The sequence below is a fragment of the Columba livia genome, chromosome 8, assembly GCF_036013475.1.
Source record: "Columba livia isolate bColLiv1 breed racing homer chromosome 8, bColLiv1.pat.W.v2, whole genome shotgun sequence".
Classification (NCBI taxonomy): Eukaryota; Metazoa; Chordata; class Aves; order Columbiformes; family Columbidae; genus Columba; species Columba livia.
Genome location: NC_088609.1, coordinates 4,750,477 through 4,768,802, shown reverse-complemented (window position 1 = coordinate 4,768,802; position 18,326 = coordinate 4,750,477). Strand labels below are relative to the sequence as shown.

Below are 18,326 nucleotides of genomic sequence, written 5' to 3'. Positions count from 1 at the left end.
TTGTCTGATTTTCTTTTGGACCATTTCTGCAGTTTGTTAAGATGAACTTAATTTTTGGCCTGATCTCTGCTGTTAAAGCTTTTCCTTTTGCAGCCATCCATTTTTTTGGCTCTTTTATTTGCTGATTTAGTGAAAGAAGTATGTTGCTTGTAGGATGGGGTTAATCCTTATTAATGCAGTTTCTTAAATTTTTCAGCTGCTTGCGGAATCTTTGAGCTGCTTGGATTTTTGACAGAGGATTAATGTCAATAAGAGATGTGAAATCAGGACTTCACAAACCTCCTCATTCCATATGCTGTCACACCATGCTGCTCCCCAGGAAAGGGAGACAAGGGAGAGAACATACATCTAGGTCTCACTAGGGAAAAAGGAAAAGGTTAGTTTAGACTTTCTCTCTGTACTTTTATAAATGCCTCTATCAGTGCTAATTATTCAGTGCTAGAGTGCTTTAGTTTGTACTTTGGCCATTTTATTAATGAAATTGGTAGATTTTGTGCGTTTTGTCTAACTGTGGATGCTTGTGAGCATAAACAAACAAAAGAGAGCATAGAAGTCATGCTGGAACAAATAATTCATTCTTTTGTGTGTTTTTTTTTAAAAAAAAAAGGTTGTCCGTGCCCTTTTACAAATGCAATGTGCAGGGTATGGACAACATTAAGTTCTAGCACCGTTTGCTTATTTTTCCTTCAGCTTCCAATTTTTCTTCACTACTGATTCTCCCTGATTAAAGAAGAAACAAAAGGGCAGGGTGGCCTAAAGGAGGAGCAGGGGAGAAAGAGGAGAAATATCTGAGAAATAAGCCCACAATGGAGCTTAGCAGCTGCCAATCTGCCTTCCCTTAGTGCCATGATTTCTAGAAATGTGGTGCCATCTTCCCCTTGACTCTTTCAGGGACTTCACCTTGCCTTCCTCCCTCCTTGTTACAGCCAAAGATTATTCATTTTACTTTCTAGTCTAGCATATTCTCTTCTACACTTTATGTATTAATTGCCTTGAAAGCAGCGGGCAGGAGTAGGGAGCAGATTCTAGTCAAGATTAAACATCTGAACTTGATGAATAGATCCCTTGAATATCGGCAGTGCTAGTCTGGGAGTTGTGAGATATTTGGGAAGTCAGTGCTGCTGATGCTGAGTACCTCAGCACACAGCAAGGAGGAGCAGCTCTGGATGGATCTGTCTGCCCAGGACAGGGTGAAAAACATTGGAGAACCTGGCTGGGTGGCTTCTGGCAGTCTGGTTCAGCTTTCCAGGTAGAAATGTTTTGGAGTCACAACTCTTACTTGTCAGGAAGAAAATAACTGGAAATGTAACTTCTTTTTGTCGTGTAAACCAGAGTCCCTTAGGCACAAATATTTCACACTTTCTCATGTGTATAGGTTCCTGTTTAAGAGTAGTTTCCTGGCAGCACGCTTCCTTTCACTGTGCGCGGTGACAAATTGTGTTAGAGATGTTACTGATGTCTTTGTATACAGAACGCGAACTCGAGAGCTGGGAGAGATTTAGACTGTACCTTGTACTTATTGTATCCAGCATTTAGTCTGTTTAGATGTCAATTTATTGGGGTATGTCATTCAAACTAGTGATTTTAGATGCCTGGCATTTCTCTCACAAATCTTGCAGGTCATGTGTGCCACAATCACCCAAATTTCTCACCTTTTCATGGCTGTTTTGTGCTATAAGGTTGCATTACATCTGTGCTGGAATTTGGGGTGGGGTAGAGCGGAAGTGCTTAAAATTTAAACCTGAAAAATGGTAATTGGTTTTAGCTGCCGTTTGCCCATAGAGCACAAGCCTACGTCAGTTCTGAAGCTGTGGCTGTCGCTGGAGCTCACCGGCCTCTATGTGCCGTGACACATGATTCGGGTGTCACGCAGCGTCCTGTGTGCAAGCTGCTCAGTACATACAAAATTTAACATCGTTCAGAGACATTTACTTCTTTCATTTGACAAATTCCCATGCATTCCTTGGAACGTATTTTAGGTGCTTTGCAGAGAGCGTTCCCAGGGCCTGTTTGAGGCACATCCTGATATTTCCTGAAGGGTCCTGGAATACACCAGACGCGCTTCGGAGCGGAGACAGAGCAGCCGTGCTCCTGGAGAGGTTTGGCAGCCAGCGCCTTCCGTCACTGCTGGACATCGGTTCTGGCCCGCTCTGATTTATTGAGGTGGCAAAGCACTCTTCATAGAGCACGACCTTAGAGCATCCATGATTTCTTAGTATTTCCAAAATGGAAATACCTTCAAGATTTGTGGGAGCTAAATATCCTCTAATTTGCTTCTTTTTTTCCCCCATATGGATATAGTATTTCCCTCAAAACTGTTCCTCCCCCTTCTTAAATAAAAGTATGAATTAAAAGTCGGTTTCCCTGGCCTTGTGTACAATATTGTTAAATATTACCAATAGTAGGTGGTCAGTAGCTATTGTGTTCTTTGCTAGAAAAATCTCTAAGTTTATTTGTAGAAAATACAATAAAAAGGCCAATGGTCACTTAACCGTTCTCTTCGGGCATCACTTCGGTCCCTGGGTTGTCACATGCAGAAGGGACACCATAGAGCATCAGATGAGTCCTGCTGGTGCTTCAGCTGATTTCGGGGACTCCCCTCAGGGCCCAGGGAGTCCCAGGAGTGTCAGACCTTCCTCCTGGATTTACCAGGCACCTTGTGAGGGGAAATGTGCACTATGGAGAGGCACTCTGTACTCCAGGTCAGACTACTGAAAACTGTCTTTTCCTGGTGTATGACTTACAAATAAGCTAGTTAATTACATCCATAAATAATGCCAACTTCTGAGTTAGGCCTGACCTTACAGGCTGTACCTCCTTTCTCCTGCAGTGCTCACGAATAGATGAACTGAACTGGATAGATTTTTATTTATACTGCAGTACTTTGTAGTGTTGTTGTACGGAATCCTCTTGACTCTTGAGAATAAAAGCTGCCCATATACGATTTTCTGAAGCATCCAAGTTTTTCCTGAAGATTGCATGTCACAGCAGTAACTAGAGTAGCTCGTTGACCTAAAAAACCAGCCCAAAGGTGCTAGTGACCCCCAGGCAATGCAATCATCCTTCACTGCAGCTGCTGCTTGGGGAGAAGGGAGACCCAACTTCTGCTGTTCAAGGGGTAGCTGTAAAGGAAGAGCTGTGCACACCTGTGCTGTAGCCACTCAGCTTATAAAAGGTCTTGCATTGTATGAGAATCCTGCAAAGATTCCTCCTGCTGATGCTGGGAGGAGGTGGAGATAACTCCTTGGAGACCTATCAGTGTAACATAATACTTGCATTTCAGTGCACCAAGATGTTTGAAAAAACATGGAACCAATTTGTCAGGTTGTTAGGTTTGTAGGATGTTTTCAAAGTATTACCATATTGTTCTTTTTCTTTTTTTTTTTTTTTTTTTTTTTGTTCAAATAGGCCTGTGGCCTTTTGTATTTTACTTAAGATCTTCAGAAGCTCTAATATATCTAACACACCTTCCCCACCTTTTCCCAGGTAAAGTTATATAGATATTTTCATATTCCTAGCTCTCAAAAAACATTCCTTTCCTTACAGATCAGCCATGCAATCTAACCATCCTGTTTTTATGGCTATAGATGATCTTATTAAAGATTGCATGAGTGGATGTGAAGTGGTACGCATGAGCGAGTTGAAGTCTTCTGTTCTTGATTTGTTAGATGCTCTTGGTCTCTCTCTTCCCACTTCCCAGAGATTTCTGCAACCTCTGATTTACTCGGCATCTGTGATATGACTGTGCTTTGAGTAGTTTATGATTCAGAATTAATTCCATCCTTTCCTCACCGTGCTGCTATCTGAAATTGTTGCTGTGTACCGGGATGTGGCACAGTGTAGCTGAGTTCATCCTGAATCGGGTAGTTCAGGTCCAAAGAGTTATCAGATTGCAGTGGGATGGTCTTGTGTACTGATTGCAAAAACAGCATGAAGGAAGGGTTAAACCAGTGTTTTGCATCGATCCTGCTACCAGTACCAAGGTTAGCCAGGCTGGATCTATTTCAGATGCATGTACATGCACAATGGCTGCCACACTCTCTGACTCTGAACATGCAGTATGTTCCTTTCTTCATTTCCATTGCATAGTGTGACTGATTTTGATCCAGAACTTCCCTGCTACTCTTTTGATATGATTGAATGAACAGACTTCTAATAGTACTATTATAATAACATATTTCCTAGCAGTAAGCTTGATACACTCAGAAATAGTCCCATATGAAAGTTAATATTTCTGTAGTTTCTTTTGCTAATTGTTTCCTTCTATCTGGCCACTGTACTGACTGTTTCTAGAAGGGAAAATTTTTTAGTAGCTGCTGTGTTTGTCTGATGAGGGTGTAATTAGGAGAATGTATTCCCATAATGACATGGTTAAGAACGACTAATTCTCTCTTTTTTAAGTGATTTTGGATAGATCACAAGTGTTTGGTTTGGCAAGGACGTCTCTAGAATCATTTATATGTTAATCAGTGCAGAAGAAAACACCTACATCTGTACTGAATTTCCGTTCTCTGGAATCCCAGTGCGGCTTCGTGATTTTCTGAGCCGCTGTCTTGCCTGTGCTGTACGAGCTGCTGTGTCTGTGTGTACAGGAGCAGATAACCCCAGCCTCGCCTTCCGCACGTGTGCCCCGTGCATTCACACCTGCACAGCACAGCCTGCATATATATACATTATGTACACCACAAAGGCAGCTCCACACCTTCCTCACACACTCGCGTAGCCAGCGCATAAATTGGCTTGTGCTTGCAAAGCTGGAAGTAAAACTGCCTCTGTTTGCAATTTACAACTTATTGTAGCTAAGTTAATAGACAAACAATAGAGTGGAAGTTCTAAATTGCTGAGTGGAAGTGATCGCTAGGCTCACAACATGAGTTTTCTGGGTGTCCCCTTGGCACAAATACTAACGGATTTGTTCCACTGCAGGCGCCTTTGGGTAAAAGTAAAACCTTCCACATTACTGTATTGCTGGTGAGAATGTGGAATCAGCTCTTAGGTATGGATTCCTCAGCCTCCCTATGGAAACATATTCTTCCGAGTTCAGGAGTTAATTCTCTCTTATTTTGGTTTTCTCAGGTTCTTGAAGCCAGCACCAATGTTCTTGGATGATTCCTTCAGGAAATGGGCGCGTATCAGGGACTTTGTACCCCCCTTTGGAATTAAAGGACAAGGTATGAGAAAACTGTACAGCTGCTGGAAAAGAAGGTCGTTCTGCAGATGCTTGCCACATCTAATTTTTCTGGTTCAGAAGCTCAGGTGGTGCCTTGGGCTCAGCTTCTTTCTGTGCTCTAGTGAAACATACGTAGCTCTCAAGCTCAAGAGGGTTTTCAGAGCTGGAAGGTGGACCTCAGAGGCTTGTCTTAGAGAGGGTGGCTTAGCACATGGGGAGAGTTAGTGCAACAATGGCAATTTAGATGTACCATCACATTCCGGAAGAAGCATTTTGACGTTAACTGCCATAGCATTTTGTAGCATCTTAGCTGGCAGCAGCAGGGAGACTCCAAAGTGATTTAGAGTACCTTTAAGTCCATAATTCTCTAAAAACCAGAAAGCACTCATCTCTCTGAGTTTTGGAGCCTTAAGGTTGACCACTGATACAAATCTTCATTTCTTTTCATAGCTTTTGGTTGTATAATTATTTTATAGTTGTGCTACTTGTGGACTTGTGTAACAAGTAGGAACAATCTGTCCAGATGCTTTGGTGATGATGTGTAATATGCCCCATCCTGCAGCCAGAGCGTGGCAGCGGGGGCTGTATCTCAGTCGTGCTGTGGGAGAGCACATTGGTGCTGGTGGTGATGAGGTGGGAGTCAGTAGCCCACCCAGCAAATGGTATATTTTGCAGGTGACACAAGCTCCCACATGTGCCACCAAAGGCCTCGTTGGGTGGGTGGTGGTGGAGCAGAGGGGTTATGCTCACAGCAGTGATTTGCTGCAGGCTTTCTGAAGTCTGATGTGTTTATTAGGAAGTGCTTGTAGTGTTGCATCAACTTCCAAGATATTTTTTCCACCGACAAACTCAGTGTTACAGAATGCCCCCAGAAGAATTATAATACCTGGTGGGGAGAGGACTGCAGCCACAATGGGCTTGGGTCTGTCCCTCTCCCTGGAAGCAGATGTGGTAGTTGTCAGAACAGTCTGTGATCAAATCAAAGGCTCTACTGACAAATTTCTTTTGGCTTGCATCAGTTCCCTTCTTTGTTTTGTATATGTCCATTCCTTATCCAGTCAGTCTTTTCCAGCTCAATAGGCAACTAATTACTGTCCTCTAAATCAGCCAGCAGTTTGCAGCAAAGAAAGAGCAGCAGCAGCACAAGTGGAAAGGCTGCATTGACCACAGGAGGGCTTGTCCCCTTCAAGCAGGCACACAAGGTGTACAAAGCTGGGGCCAACGTGGAGGTGGGGTTTGCAGATTACACATAATGTCAGCTAAACTTAATAAAAATCATTCCGTTAAACTGAATCCAAATGGAGAAATTCACCAAAAAGAGGATGACGGAACGGCTCTGGCAGCCTTCTCCCTGGGTTTGTTGCCAGCTTGTGTCACCACTGCAATGTTATGTAAATCTGGTGTTTTATATTGGATTTCCTCAGTTAAAAAGAGAAATGAGAAATTGCCATTATTTAAATGGCTGTGAGCTGAAGCCATGGGACGGAAACCGTTGAATGGGTTATTTTTTTAATGCCCTCCTGGGACCGAATTTAGTGCCAAGTTTCAGTCTGGAGCAAGTTCTGTGTGTGGGAGGGTTGAATTATAAATCTCTGTAGCCCAGGATTTCTAATGGCTGTGCTGACAGGCTGTGAGTCCTAGCGATGCGAATGGCGCCCTTTCATGTTACACATCACTTGGAATTCTTGCATCAGTCTTTTCTGGCCGTCCCAGGGGACGTGTTCTGGCTCAGCTGAGTGATGGGATGATGGGATCAGCACCTCATTAGGGCTTTCAGTCAGGGCAATCTAATGATATCCAAACAACTGACCCAGGCAGGCAGCGCGGAGCTCCGTCACGTGCTGGTGCGAGCTGAAGACTATCAGAGATGGGATGTGCATGGGAAAGGGAGTAGCTGGGGTGGCTGAGAAAGTGTAGAGAGACGTGCCTGTGCTGAAGGAGATGGGGCAAGGGTTCTGTTCCATGCATTAGGAAACCCTGTGACACCATCCGCTGAGATTTCCGACATGCATCACGCTGGGAAAGGCCATCGGTGTTTATAGACACCGACTGGCTGGGTTGGTAATGGGAAGATTGTGCTGAGAACTTCGGTGAAAATCACACAGCGTTTTCAAGTCCCTGTGATCTGATCCAAGCGCGAAATGGCCGTGTGTGTGTTTGAAATATAGCTACAAGATGAGCTCACTTTCAGTAATGTTGCAAATTCCAAGAAACTTCTAGAAACTAATCTGTGGTAGCTTGGAAGCACCGAAGTTATGAAATCAAGAGATTCTTAGCAGCTTGGAGGCTCATCCACCATTTCTGCTTTCTCTCGTTAAAAGTTTCTCTCAATTCTAAAGACTTTTTGCTAAGTTTTTCTTTGAAAAAAAACTTGATAGAAGTAATTTTTCATCCATCACTTTGTGTTTACTGGTCCAAGAAAGAATAATTCCAAGAACAAGGCTTGCAATCTCTAGGGGAAATCAGCTTTTGAGGAGCATTTTCGACTGAGCTGCACTAATTTGGTGTAACGCACTTGAACAAATTACACATAAAAGAGTAGAAATGGCTCAGGAATTTTCAGGGCAGTACTACCATTCTTTAAAGATTATGGTATCAAGGAGAAGGCAGTATGCTGGTGATTTTGACACAGTTCATCAGGGATCTTGATTTTCTTCAAAAATAATCTGATTTTAAAGACCCATCTCCCATCTCCAGATGCTAAAAAGTACTCAGTATGACACAGAAAGTTTAAGAGTGGAAGAGTGCTCGCTCCTGTTCGCCATCGGTCATTGTCTGCTTTGCCCATTAGCCCATGCAAAGAGGTTTTATGACCAGAGTGCTCCACTTTCTCCAAGAGCATGTGCATCTAGAAGCCCTGAAGGTGAACATGGTTCTGAATAGGAAAGTTTGTAGACTTTCCCCCAAGTGGTGCTGGTAGGAATAATGTACATTTTGGGTCACATTGGAAACTGCTGCTCTCGTTAGTTAACCACCTTAGTGATTACTTGTATGCTAAAGGAAAGCAGCACAAGAATGAGCAGGTGGTGACCCCACTGCTTTGTGAACAGGACTTTCTGAGATAAGGCACACAATAGGAAGCCTTGTGCAAACCCTTTTGAACAGTGGCCTCCAAGTGTTTTATTACAAGTAGGTGAAGTTTATGAGGAGTGGTTGTACTTTTTTAGAAACTGTCTTAAATGGGCAGAGAGTTTTAGTACATGTCGTACTCATTGACTCTGCCTCTGTTCACCAAGGATCTGGACCAGTGATTGATCCTAATCACTTGATCCCAGTCTCCATCAACATGCGACAAAAGCGGGGCTGAGAATTTTCAGGAGTGTTGGAGCTGATAGAGAAGATTGAGGGTGTCGTTGCCTTCATCACAGATGTCTGTAGCCCTCTGGGGAAACTCCTACTTTTTCTGTGTGCAGAGAATAGGAAAAATGATAGATATGTCATATTTCTGAAGAGGTCTGAGTGTATTTGCCACCAAGGGTCACTGTAAGTGTCTAGTTTGACCTTTTGTATAACAATAGCTGCAGGTTTGAGCCACTGACTTCCACAGCTGGTTATCAACATATGAGCTTATCTCGCAGAACCAAAATCAAGATTTTCTAAATGATGAAAAACGCCTGTGTTGTCAAACAGGACAGTGTCATGATATTGACTGCACTTACTTTAAAAAGTGAGAGTGTTAGTGCCACGTTGAGCTTTGTTGTTTCCCTCTGTGTGACTCGACAGCCTCTAGAAATGGGATGTGCCGATGTGAGTGCTTGGAAATTATGATTCCATCTCTGTTAATAAATAATATGGTTGTTCTCTGGTCCTGAGGGCAGTTGAGCTCATTGTTTGAACAGGTTAACTCCCTCCCCGCCAAAAATAAGAGGGTGGCTATACTCAGGCTTCCTATCAAGAGAGGTCACTGGCCTGTGTGAGCCTGTGACCCTATGGATGTGTGAAAATTATAGGGGAGGGTATTTGTTGACCCTGGTGAAAACTATCGGGAAACTGTGCTAACACTTGAATAGTGTAGGACAGTGTGCCCTGCTGATGATTTGTTTATGAGTGTGTGTACAGCCAAAGTGAGGGGTGTTGTTCAGGAACACGATCCAATTAGCCAACTTTAAGTGTTGTCAAGAAGATCAAACTATAACAAGAAGTTGGAACTCTAAAAGCTACGAATGTCAAGATGTCCTGCGGGGGGACAGCTCAGGCTGCCAAGCACCCTCCTGTGTCCCAGGCTATTGTTTGGGCATTAACTGGGACGTGTGAGTGCCTCCCACATCTCACCATTTATGAGGGTCTAATTTACTTGTAGGAACGCTTCTCTCCCAGCACCCGCCAAGCCAGCTCTTGCGGCTTTTTCGGTGAAGAGCAAGGAGATTGCGGCAATCTCAGGATCTGAAACAAGCTACATGGAGATTCTTTTTAATTGAAATTTCTTCTCTTGTATTTGCGACCTTTTCTAGCAGTGCTTCTAATGTAACGCATGGAGGTATGAATATGCACATGCTATCCCTATTGTTACAGAGATCCTCTAGCATGTGCACTGCTTTCAGGGTTAAATTCGTCAATGAATGAGCAATGGAAAAAATTGTTTATAACATTAGTGAGATTATTAATCCCAGAGGGCCTCCTCCCCAAATTTACCTCTGAAGCCGAAGCAAAAGGAAAGAGTTATTTGGAGAAGGGCAACAAAGAAGACTGGAGAAATACCTGACTATTAATAGAATTTCTCAGTACATGTGGCTTAAAGAATATAAAAGGCTTTAATAAGAAAGAGTAGCTATTATCTGGTATCCTCTCTGTGTAATGGGGATGGGAGAGTTGCTGCAGTTTTTTTGAACTTAAGTGAAAACATATGGCACAGCATACACTAAAAATCTAAACAAACATGACCCATGTAGTATCTCCTCCATGCTTGTAGTCAGTAATGGTGTCATTGCTTAGCAATAATTATAGGTCTTCACTTCTACCTTTGTTCCTGCTGGATGGTTTTAAGCAGAGAGGCTGCTTTGTTGGCCCTGAATCAGTTTGTCTTTGAAGGTGATATTTATTTCTTAGGGAGTGACTGTCTTGTCACCATCTCCTAATTTGCCTCCCACCAGGAATCTCGGAAGCAATTTCTCCCTCATGATGATAAGAGAATATTAAGAACATGTTTGAAGTGTTACAGTTTTATCAAATGTAGTATGTAGTACTGCCCATATTTTCATGTGATACAAGAGTGGCATCTGGAATTGGTGACACATTTTGTGACAAAGAAGTCAAGTCTTTGCCCAGAGCGCCAACACTAATAGACGTATTGTGCAATAGTTATTGTTCTTGTACTCGGTTTTATTTAGATGTTTTCTTTTGTGTTAGTGCTTCTGGGAAGAAACACAGTTCAGTTCTGCTAAGCAGCGGTTTCATTAGTCTCACGGGGAAGAGGTAGTTCATCTTCAGTGAAAATGTTGAGTTTTCACAATTGAAACTTAGACCTGACCCAAAGAAAAACTATCAGCAAAGCAGATCTTCTCCAACCTGCTCTTCCAGCTCTGTATAAAGGCTGGACCTACTACATGCAAATACCTTCCTTATATTAAACTGGGTCTGCTTGGTAATAGAAGATATCTTTTCTGCTTTAATTCTCCAACCTCGTCTTTATTTTGTTAGCTCTACTCCATTGTATAGATAATTTTCCTACTATGAGCATTTTTTTGTTGTTCTGCATGTGTTCTTCCTTAACAAATAAGCAAGAATCACAAGCATGCATAGCGGTTAGTTCTGTTCAGAGTAGGTAGCAACGCAAGATTGTTGTTTCTTCTTGAGTTTGAGACAGTTTTCTGAACTAGTTTCCACTAGAATTTTACATTTGACCAAAAGGGGTAACAGTTGCCATTCTCATGTGGGAATATGTCTATAAAAAATGTTCCTATTTCCACAGGGAACCCAACTGATTTCATAGCCTCAAGAAATTAAATTAGTAGTTTGAAGGGGAAAAAAAAGTAAGAGTTTCAGAAGAGGCAGAGGGTCAGTTTTCATTCCTGAATAAAACTTCTAAAGGGAAGATCTATTGCGAATTTTGAAGTTAAATCACCTCTTGAGCTCTCTTGAAAGTACAACCCTCCAGTGCGGTCCCTTATTTCAATCAAAACTGATGCTTTACTGTAGAATGTGCTTAAAGAATAGTCTTTCTCCCAACCCACTGAGAAGGGAAAGGTGCCCCAGGGAGGTCTCAAACCCCAAGTTTTTAGTTAATTGGGTAACTCCATATTGGAGTTCTTCCCACAGGTATTGAAGTACAGTTGAGACCTGGTTATTCTGCTTTTTACTGCCTGAAAGGGAAGAGCAAGTCTTGTCTGGCTGTTGTGTTTTGATGTACCACATCTTAATGCTTCTGCAAGGGTCAGGAGAATTAGAAATCCCTGTAGTGGTTATTAAGCTTTTTGGCCTTAAAAACATTGCCTGGCCATGTGTAAAGGGGCATCAAAAACGCAGCAACTAAGGGAAGAACAGTCCTCTGTAACAACTGTATTTATTTTCATGCATGTCTTTGGGACAACACATTATGAATCTGTCCAGGTCCATTTTCATTTGGCATGAATTAGGCTGTTTCTACAGGCTTTATTGCTTCCTATGAATCAGACTTGAGTTTGGATCACAATGGTTAATGCGTGGTTATTGCAAAATGTTGCCCGTTTTTTGGCATAATTGTTTTTTAAATTAATGTTCCAACTTTCCAAGGCCTGGGATTATGTTGGGAACTAAACTTCTATACTCGTGTTCTGAAAAAACAAGCTCTTGATTGTGAAGAAAAGCATGGGGAAAAAAAAAAAGGCAGGCTCCACAACAACGATGTAAATCAAGAGTCCAAAAGTTATGTGTTTTATTTATATCTTGTTATAAAAAAAGCCTTAAGGGCTTTCTGGAGCTTATATTTAACACATGCCGGGTTTTCCTAAAATTGTTAGGGAGGTACCATGTGTCTTCAGTTTTTCTTATTTTCCTTGTGTTTTGTGTTTTTGTATCTATGCAACACTATCTGCATGTTGTCTTAATACCCCTAAAAATCATCAATGGAAGTATTAGAATATTGGAAGTAGTGGCAGTTTTAAGTCCTGTTGTTAGGACAGAGTTTCTCAAGTACACCAGCTAAGCTGGCAGAGCTAATGACCTTAAGAGACCATTCACTTGTATTTACTCACAAGAGCCGAAGTGGGGACAGATTCCCACAGTTTGTAGTTACTGTCTTTGAGAGCTGGTTCATGTGTTTGCAATTTGCTTCTGAGTTCTGGAAGTCTTTGTAGCTTCTTTTCACCTGCATAGACCCCATGAAGCTAGCTGATCAATAAAAAGAAGTGGCGGAGGAAATTTCATGCTCATTTTGATATTTGCTGGACTCACTGGATTCACAGCTTTACTAAAATACAAATAACGTTGTCTGTCTACAGCCAGACATGGTGTTTCTGGGAGACAGCTGGAGGACACGAATACATGGTGGGTCTTGGGTCCATGGCCTCGTGCTGGGCACCAGGGTGGCAAATCCTTCTGTAAAAGATCACTTCTCAGCTCCTGTATGGAGTGGCATCTTGAGCATAAAAATGCTGAAGAAGGAACTTTGTACAGAGCTGAACTTTCACGTCGAGTTAAAAAACAAATCTTTGCACTGGGTTTGTGCTTGCAGCTCGTTTGTAAATATTGCGATTTGTGTAATTCATAGCACTGATGGCGTTTAGGTTTTTCTCCCCAGGAAGCCGACACACACATGACATTCTGTTGTGGGACAGGGACACATATGCAGAGCGGACTGGCATCCTTCAGGGGTGTCTGTCAACCTCACTCTAGCCAGCGTATTCCCAAAAGCTGAAGCTGGTGCCCGGTGCCCTGCAGAAGTGCTGGCTGGAGATGTGGCAGCTGTGGAGGCGGGCAAACACAAAGAACTGCAGCAGTTCCCTGACCCTAATGCACGGTATTCAAATACCTACTGCTGGCAATAAGGGCATGTAGACTTGCTGATTTTTGAGGAAAACAGCTGGTGTAGACAGCTGGAAAAACTACAGCCTCTCCTCTTGGTGACTTGTGAGTGCATGAACAGCCCAATTCACCAGCTCTCAATGTGGATGGAAGGTAGACCCCGGGAGATGCCTGCAGTAAGCCCTGTGGAGTGGAAAAGTCTCCCATCTGCTTTTTAACGATACAAGCGAGAAGCTTATGCATTCAGAGCAACAGCATTAAGTGTTGTTGGCATTTACAGTGAAGGTCTCCATTCCTCCACATAAATAACAGAAAAAGGCTAGAATTGAGACTTTCGCTGGTTCTTGCTGTGTGGTCACTGCCCACCTGATTTCTAACTATTTACTTTTAGTTTTTTCCAAATGTCTGAAAATTTCAGGGTCAACCTGAAGTCAGGATGTATCGCATTCAGAGAAATCATGCAGTCCTGACCTAGTTTTGAATCTTCTGATGTTATAAGGCAAAGCTGATAGAATATGTCATGATAACTCAGGATTCTTAGATACATGTAGTCAGCTCCTTCTGTAGATGAGAGGAAAATATGCAGAGGCTTCTTGCTTTGTTTGTATAATAACAGTATGTTTGTGGTGGTTGATAGATGAATGGGTTAAAAAATCTCCAACAATCTTAATTTTCCAAGACAAGAAAGAAGAATAATAAACAAACCACGACCGCAGAAAACTGCAGTAAATTGCTTGCCGTGGTGATGTGTTCATTATGTAATAATGAGAGAAAATGAGGGTGCAAATGCAGGATATTGGTGTTCATTTCCATTAATTTATCATTAAAGGGTGGTAGCAGACCCCTGTGAAGAACAGGTGAGCCAGAGGACTATCTGAAGAAGAACACCTTTGCAGAGAGGGCTCCTTATCTAGGGGTCAAGGGCCTTATTCTGTTCCTACTTATGTCACTAACTTGCCTTGTGACCTTCAGTAAGTTTGATTCTCTCAGATTATAAAGACATTTACTGCTTTCAGAAATGAGGAGAACGGATGGAGGACCTGAGAGGGAGAATTCAGGAATATGCATGTTATGTTTACCTGTGCACCTTAGAGCCTTTGACTTGAAAGAGCTGCATAAAACCCATGTATTTTTACCGTTATGGAGTAATTTCACTTGCCTGATACTTCACCTAGAATTAAACAGCACCTACATTCCTCCCTATATGTAATGTATGTATGTATGTATACTATGTTCTTCTGCCTACCACAGAGATGGTGTCGGGTTAGCAGGATGACTGCATTACAATTTGTGCTTAGTGACATGAGCTATTGGAACTAACACAACCGCTGGGCTGCCCGGGAGCTGCTGCTGAGGTGTGTTCTGCTTCCAGGACAGCCAAAATCTGCAGCCTTAAGGATGATGGCACTGCCATTGCCATTTAAACATCTGTGTTTGACTACAGACTGGAGAAGAGATTGAGTATTGATAACATCTGCCTTGAATCTTGTGGGGATGAATAGGAGGAACAGTACAGAGGAAGAGATATTGCTGTTGGGTTTACTCAGCCTTCAAGCAATTAGCAAAACTGCGGCCACTGAGTGGCTGTTGGATGATCTACATGAGACAGCCTTGGAGTTTGAATGCAGATTCCAGGGGCAAGGTTGTATTTCACAAAGCATGCAGCTAATTAGCACCTGCTGGGCTGCCTGTTTGGCAGCTGGGAAGAGGCCAAAGATTAAATGCTTTTCAAAGATGAATTAATCTTTTATCCTTAGTGGTTAGGGGAGGAGGGTGACAGGGAAGAAGTGCATGGTTTTGCCCGTACTGTTCTGTCCCTGCCTGCTCAGTATGTCTGAAGGATTCCATGGAAGGTGCAAGGTAACCGTGGTACAGTGCTGCCAGCTCTCCTTCTCCAGGGTAAACATGACATAGAGCTGCTGGGTCTGCGGGAGCTGCTTCTGTGCCAGCAGTGAATGGCAGGTAATAAGTTCTGCTTGATCTGAGCTGACCTTCCATGGAACCCTGCAGGGCTCTGCACCATGCTCGACACGGCTCATGGTCCTGGGCATATGGTGCTGAGACATGTCTGCTGGGCTGATTTGCTGGGGTTCTGCATTCACCAAAAGTAGCTGAAGCTTTTCCAGACTGGAAATGGCCCTCGAGGACTTAGAGACCAATTGAATGGGAATGTGTCTGAGCTAATGAATTCTGTTACACCTGAGCTGGCTGTGTGCCTGGGCCCGGGAAGCAAGAGGTGAGTGCACACGTACCTGTTGCTTGTAACAGGAAGGATTTTTTTCCTTGGTAGTATTCAGAACATGTACACTCAGGCATCTCCTGACCCCTCCTTGGTGCGCTGGTGTACAAGGCAGAGCACACCCACCACTGTGTCTGTTTTCCTCACTTGCCAAGCAAGAAGGAAGCTGTGCCTGGGCTAGCATTGTGTCGGCATCTGCACCGTGGTTTCTTCACAACCTCGGTAAACTGTGTTCCAAAGAAAAATAAATAATCAAAAGAAATTGTTTGCATAGCTGGTGCCCTAATAAAACAAGCTTTCTTTTAAGCACAGGTTCGTGTTAAAGCAAGGGCTCTACGCAGCTGGTGCCTTTAAAAAAAAATCAGAAAATAAAATGGGTGGATGAATGGAGAAAAGCTGGCAGTTATCAGGAACAGAATGTGCTCCCCTGAAACGCTGATCTTGGGTTGCTCTGTTCTTTGTTCTTTGCCACGTTCAATTCAAGTAGGTCCCAATCACGAGCTCTGTGCCTCTACCCTAAGAATATGCCTGCCCCTGAGAAACTCTGCCCTGGTGCCAGCTGTCCCACCCCAGTGGGGGGTTTGGTGGCCGAGGTGCAGCGTGCCAGGTCTGCTGCTGATCACATCTGCTACTAACTCAGGTAAAGGTTTAGTGCGAGTTGTTTAGAGGTTCAGCATCAATGTGTACAACATCACAACTAGTTTGGTAGCCTTTCTGCCACTGGTCTGTAGAGCAGTTTTTTGAATCTGCCCAGAAGCTACTGCATGGAGATAGAACGTGTCAGTTATTGCCCAGATTGTAGGGATACCAGTCATGTTGTGCGTATACTGGAGCAGCCTCAGTGGCTCAGGTCTTGAAGATTTGGCCTTTCTTTTACCCCTGCAAGACTTGCTTTCAGTCCTTGACAGTCCAGTGTTGAGCCAGTGTCTGTGCACAGATCCTGTTATTTGAAACAGGAAGGGATTTTTCTTTCTAGCATTTGTCATGCGCTTGCACCCGTTGTTATCACTCAGTACCGAGGTATACGAGGTAGACTATACTCATCACCCTTTCAATTTCTCACCCTGCAGAAAGCAAGCTCCCTCAATTAGCTTTATGTAATACACCTGCTCTCCCGGTTTGTGTTTTTCCTTAGTCATAGTCTGGAGATGAGCACTGCTTTGTGTCCTGCAAGCAACTATCTGTGAATAGTAGTCTTTATAGTGTTGATTTCAAGTGACTCCCCACCTTGACCCAGCTGTTGGTAAACATCCTGCCAGTGCCTCTCTATTGTAGGTATTGTCATTGTCTTGTGGAATGTTGCATATCAGTCACAGCAACATCTTCTCATCCGTCAGACCTTGCCCCAAGAAGATACAGAAGCTCCTTCTGAAGGAGGTCTTGCCATTCTGTCCTGGTATCAGTGAACAAGATGCCCAGTGCATGTGCCCAACTCAGCAGCATTGTAGTGTCCATGTTCTAGTAGAGTTCCAGCTCAATCAAAATGATCTAGTGCCTCTTCTCTGCCCGTGCCGTTGGCTTCTCCTGTTAGTGCTCATGACTCCAGCTCCTGGCTTCTGCTGAGGATGCCAAACTAGGTGAACTGGAACCGAGGGCATCTGTGCCACCTTCATTCCTGCTGTGAGTCAACACTTGGCAGTGAAGTACTTGGTGTTTTATTGAGCTTCGTTCAGCAGTTTTGAATGATAACACTGTGATTTGCGCAACTTCCAGCTCTTTTGGATGCCATGTGTTGTTGGACTGTGGGGGCTGCTGAAGAGATATCTCCCATTTGGCCATTCATAATCTGTAGTGAATGTCTTATATTGTTGGTTGTTTGTGTTTTCTCTCTGGATTATGGGAATGGGGAGCATCCCCATCCCAAATGCTGCCATATCCAGTCCTGAAGTAGTCATATTTCATTCCTGAGCATTCACTATGAAGGTATTCCTAATTAGCTGGCAAGATGAGAAAAACAGAATTATTTTGAGTGCATTAGCCAATCTTATTCCTTTACTGTGCTTTATAATCTGGTATAACAGATGGCCTCCAAGTAGTTTGGGGTGTTAAGTTGTGGGTGGTAGAGCAAACCTGGCAAAAGAAAAGCTTGGTAGATGAGAGGTTGCAGCCCTTGACATGCAATCCTTTGATCTCTTTTCTGAGACTGTGGGAAAACAGCCACAGTAACGTATACTGTCCAGTAAAAGCCAACGTATGAGACAGGCCAAGGAGAGGACGGTGGCTTGGTGCCATTAGAGGTCACAGCAACCTACGGCTGTTGCAGCAGGGTTAGGGAAATCGCATTCCTGTTGGAGGGGGAGCCTGCTGCCAATGCGGCAAAAGAAATTCTTCAGATGAAAGAACACTAAACAAAACCTCTATTTTGTTAGCAAAGTAAGTTGCTTTTAGGCAACAAATTGCCTCTGTCCTTCCTCCACTCCAAAATATAACCTTTTGAAAGTAATGACAGTTGCCAGCTTGTAATGATTGGCGGGAGCTGTCAGTAATGCCACGTCAAAAACTTCCTTAAATCTCAAAGTAACTGTCAGAGTCTTCTGTTTATCGCCTTTGTTTGTCTACCTTGCGTGTCTCACCTGTTTGTTGTCAGGTTCAAAGCACATGGGTGTTCATCCCACACCCTCATCCTGTAGCTTCTGCAGGGCAATACAGTAAATAAGGACAGTAAATAAGGACAAATAAGTAAAAAGTAAATAAGTAAATACAGTAAATAAGGACAGAACTCTTTATTTGAAAGGGACTCCCCTAACCATGCTGATTGCGGTAAGCAGTGTCTATCAGGAAAACTATTTAAGTTCACTGTAAACAATCACTTGATGTCAGTCATCTTAATGTTCCTGTGTCATTTTTAATCTTTTGTAAAGAAATTAGACTTATTCCTTTTGACTGATTGTTTCCTAAGAACTTTTGAACTAGTTGACTGGTATATCTAAGGGAAGAATACGATAGATATTTATCATCTCCCAAGGAAAGTGGAAGGGG

General features: G+C 43.1%; 1 protein-coding gene across 18 annotated transcripts in view; it reads left to right on the top strand.

Moving 5' to 3' along the window:
• Nucleotides 1-18,326, top strand: part of ST3GAL3 (ST3 beta-galactoside alpha-2,3-sialyltransferase 3) — a 194,705-nt gene that overhangs the window by 114,709 nt on the left and 61,670 nt on the right. For 17 of the 18 annotated variants that reach the window (XM_065071597.1, XM_065071607.1, XM_065071602.1 and 14 more), the window contains one exon: nucleotides 5,077-5,171. In XM_065071597.1, the coding sequence (XP_064927669.1) occupies nucleotides 5,077-5,171 (95 nt within the window). Of the gene's footprint in view, nucleotides 1-196; nucleotides 377-5,076; nucleotides 5,172-18,326 lie in introns of those variants that run through there. The other variant, XM_021285674.2, reaches the window with a different exon arrangement.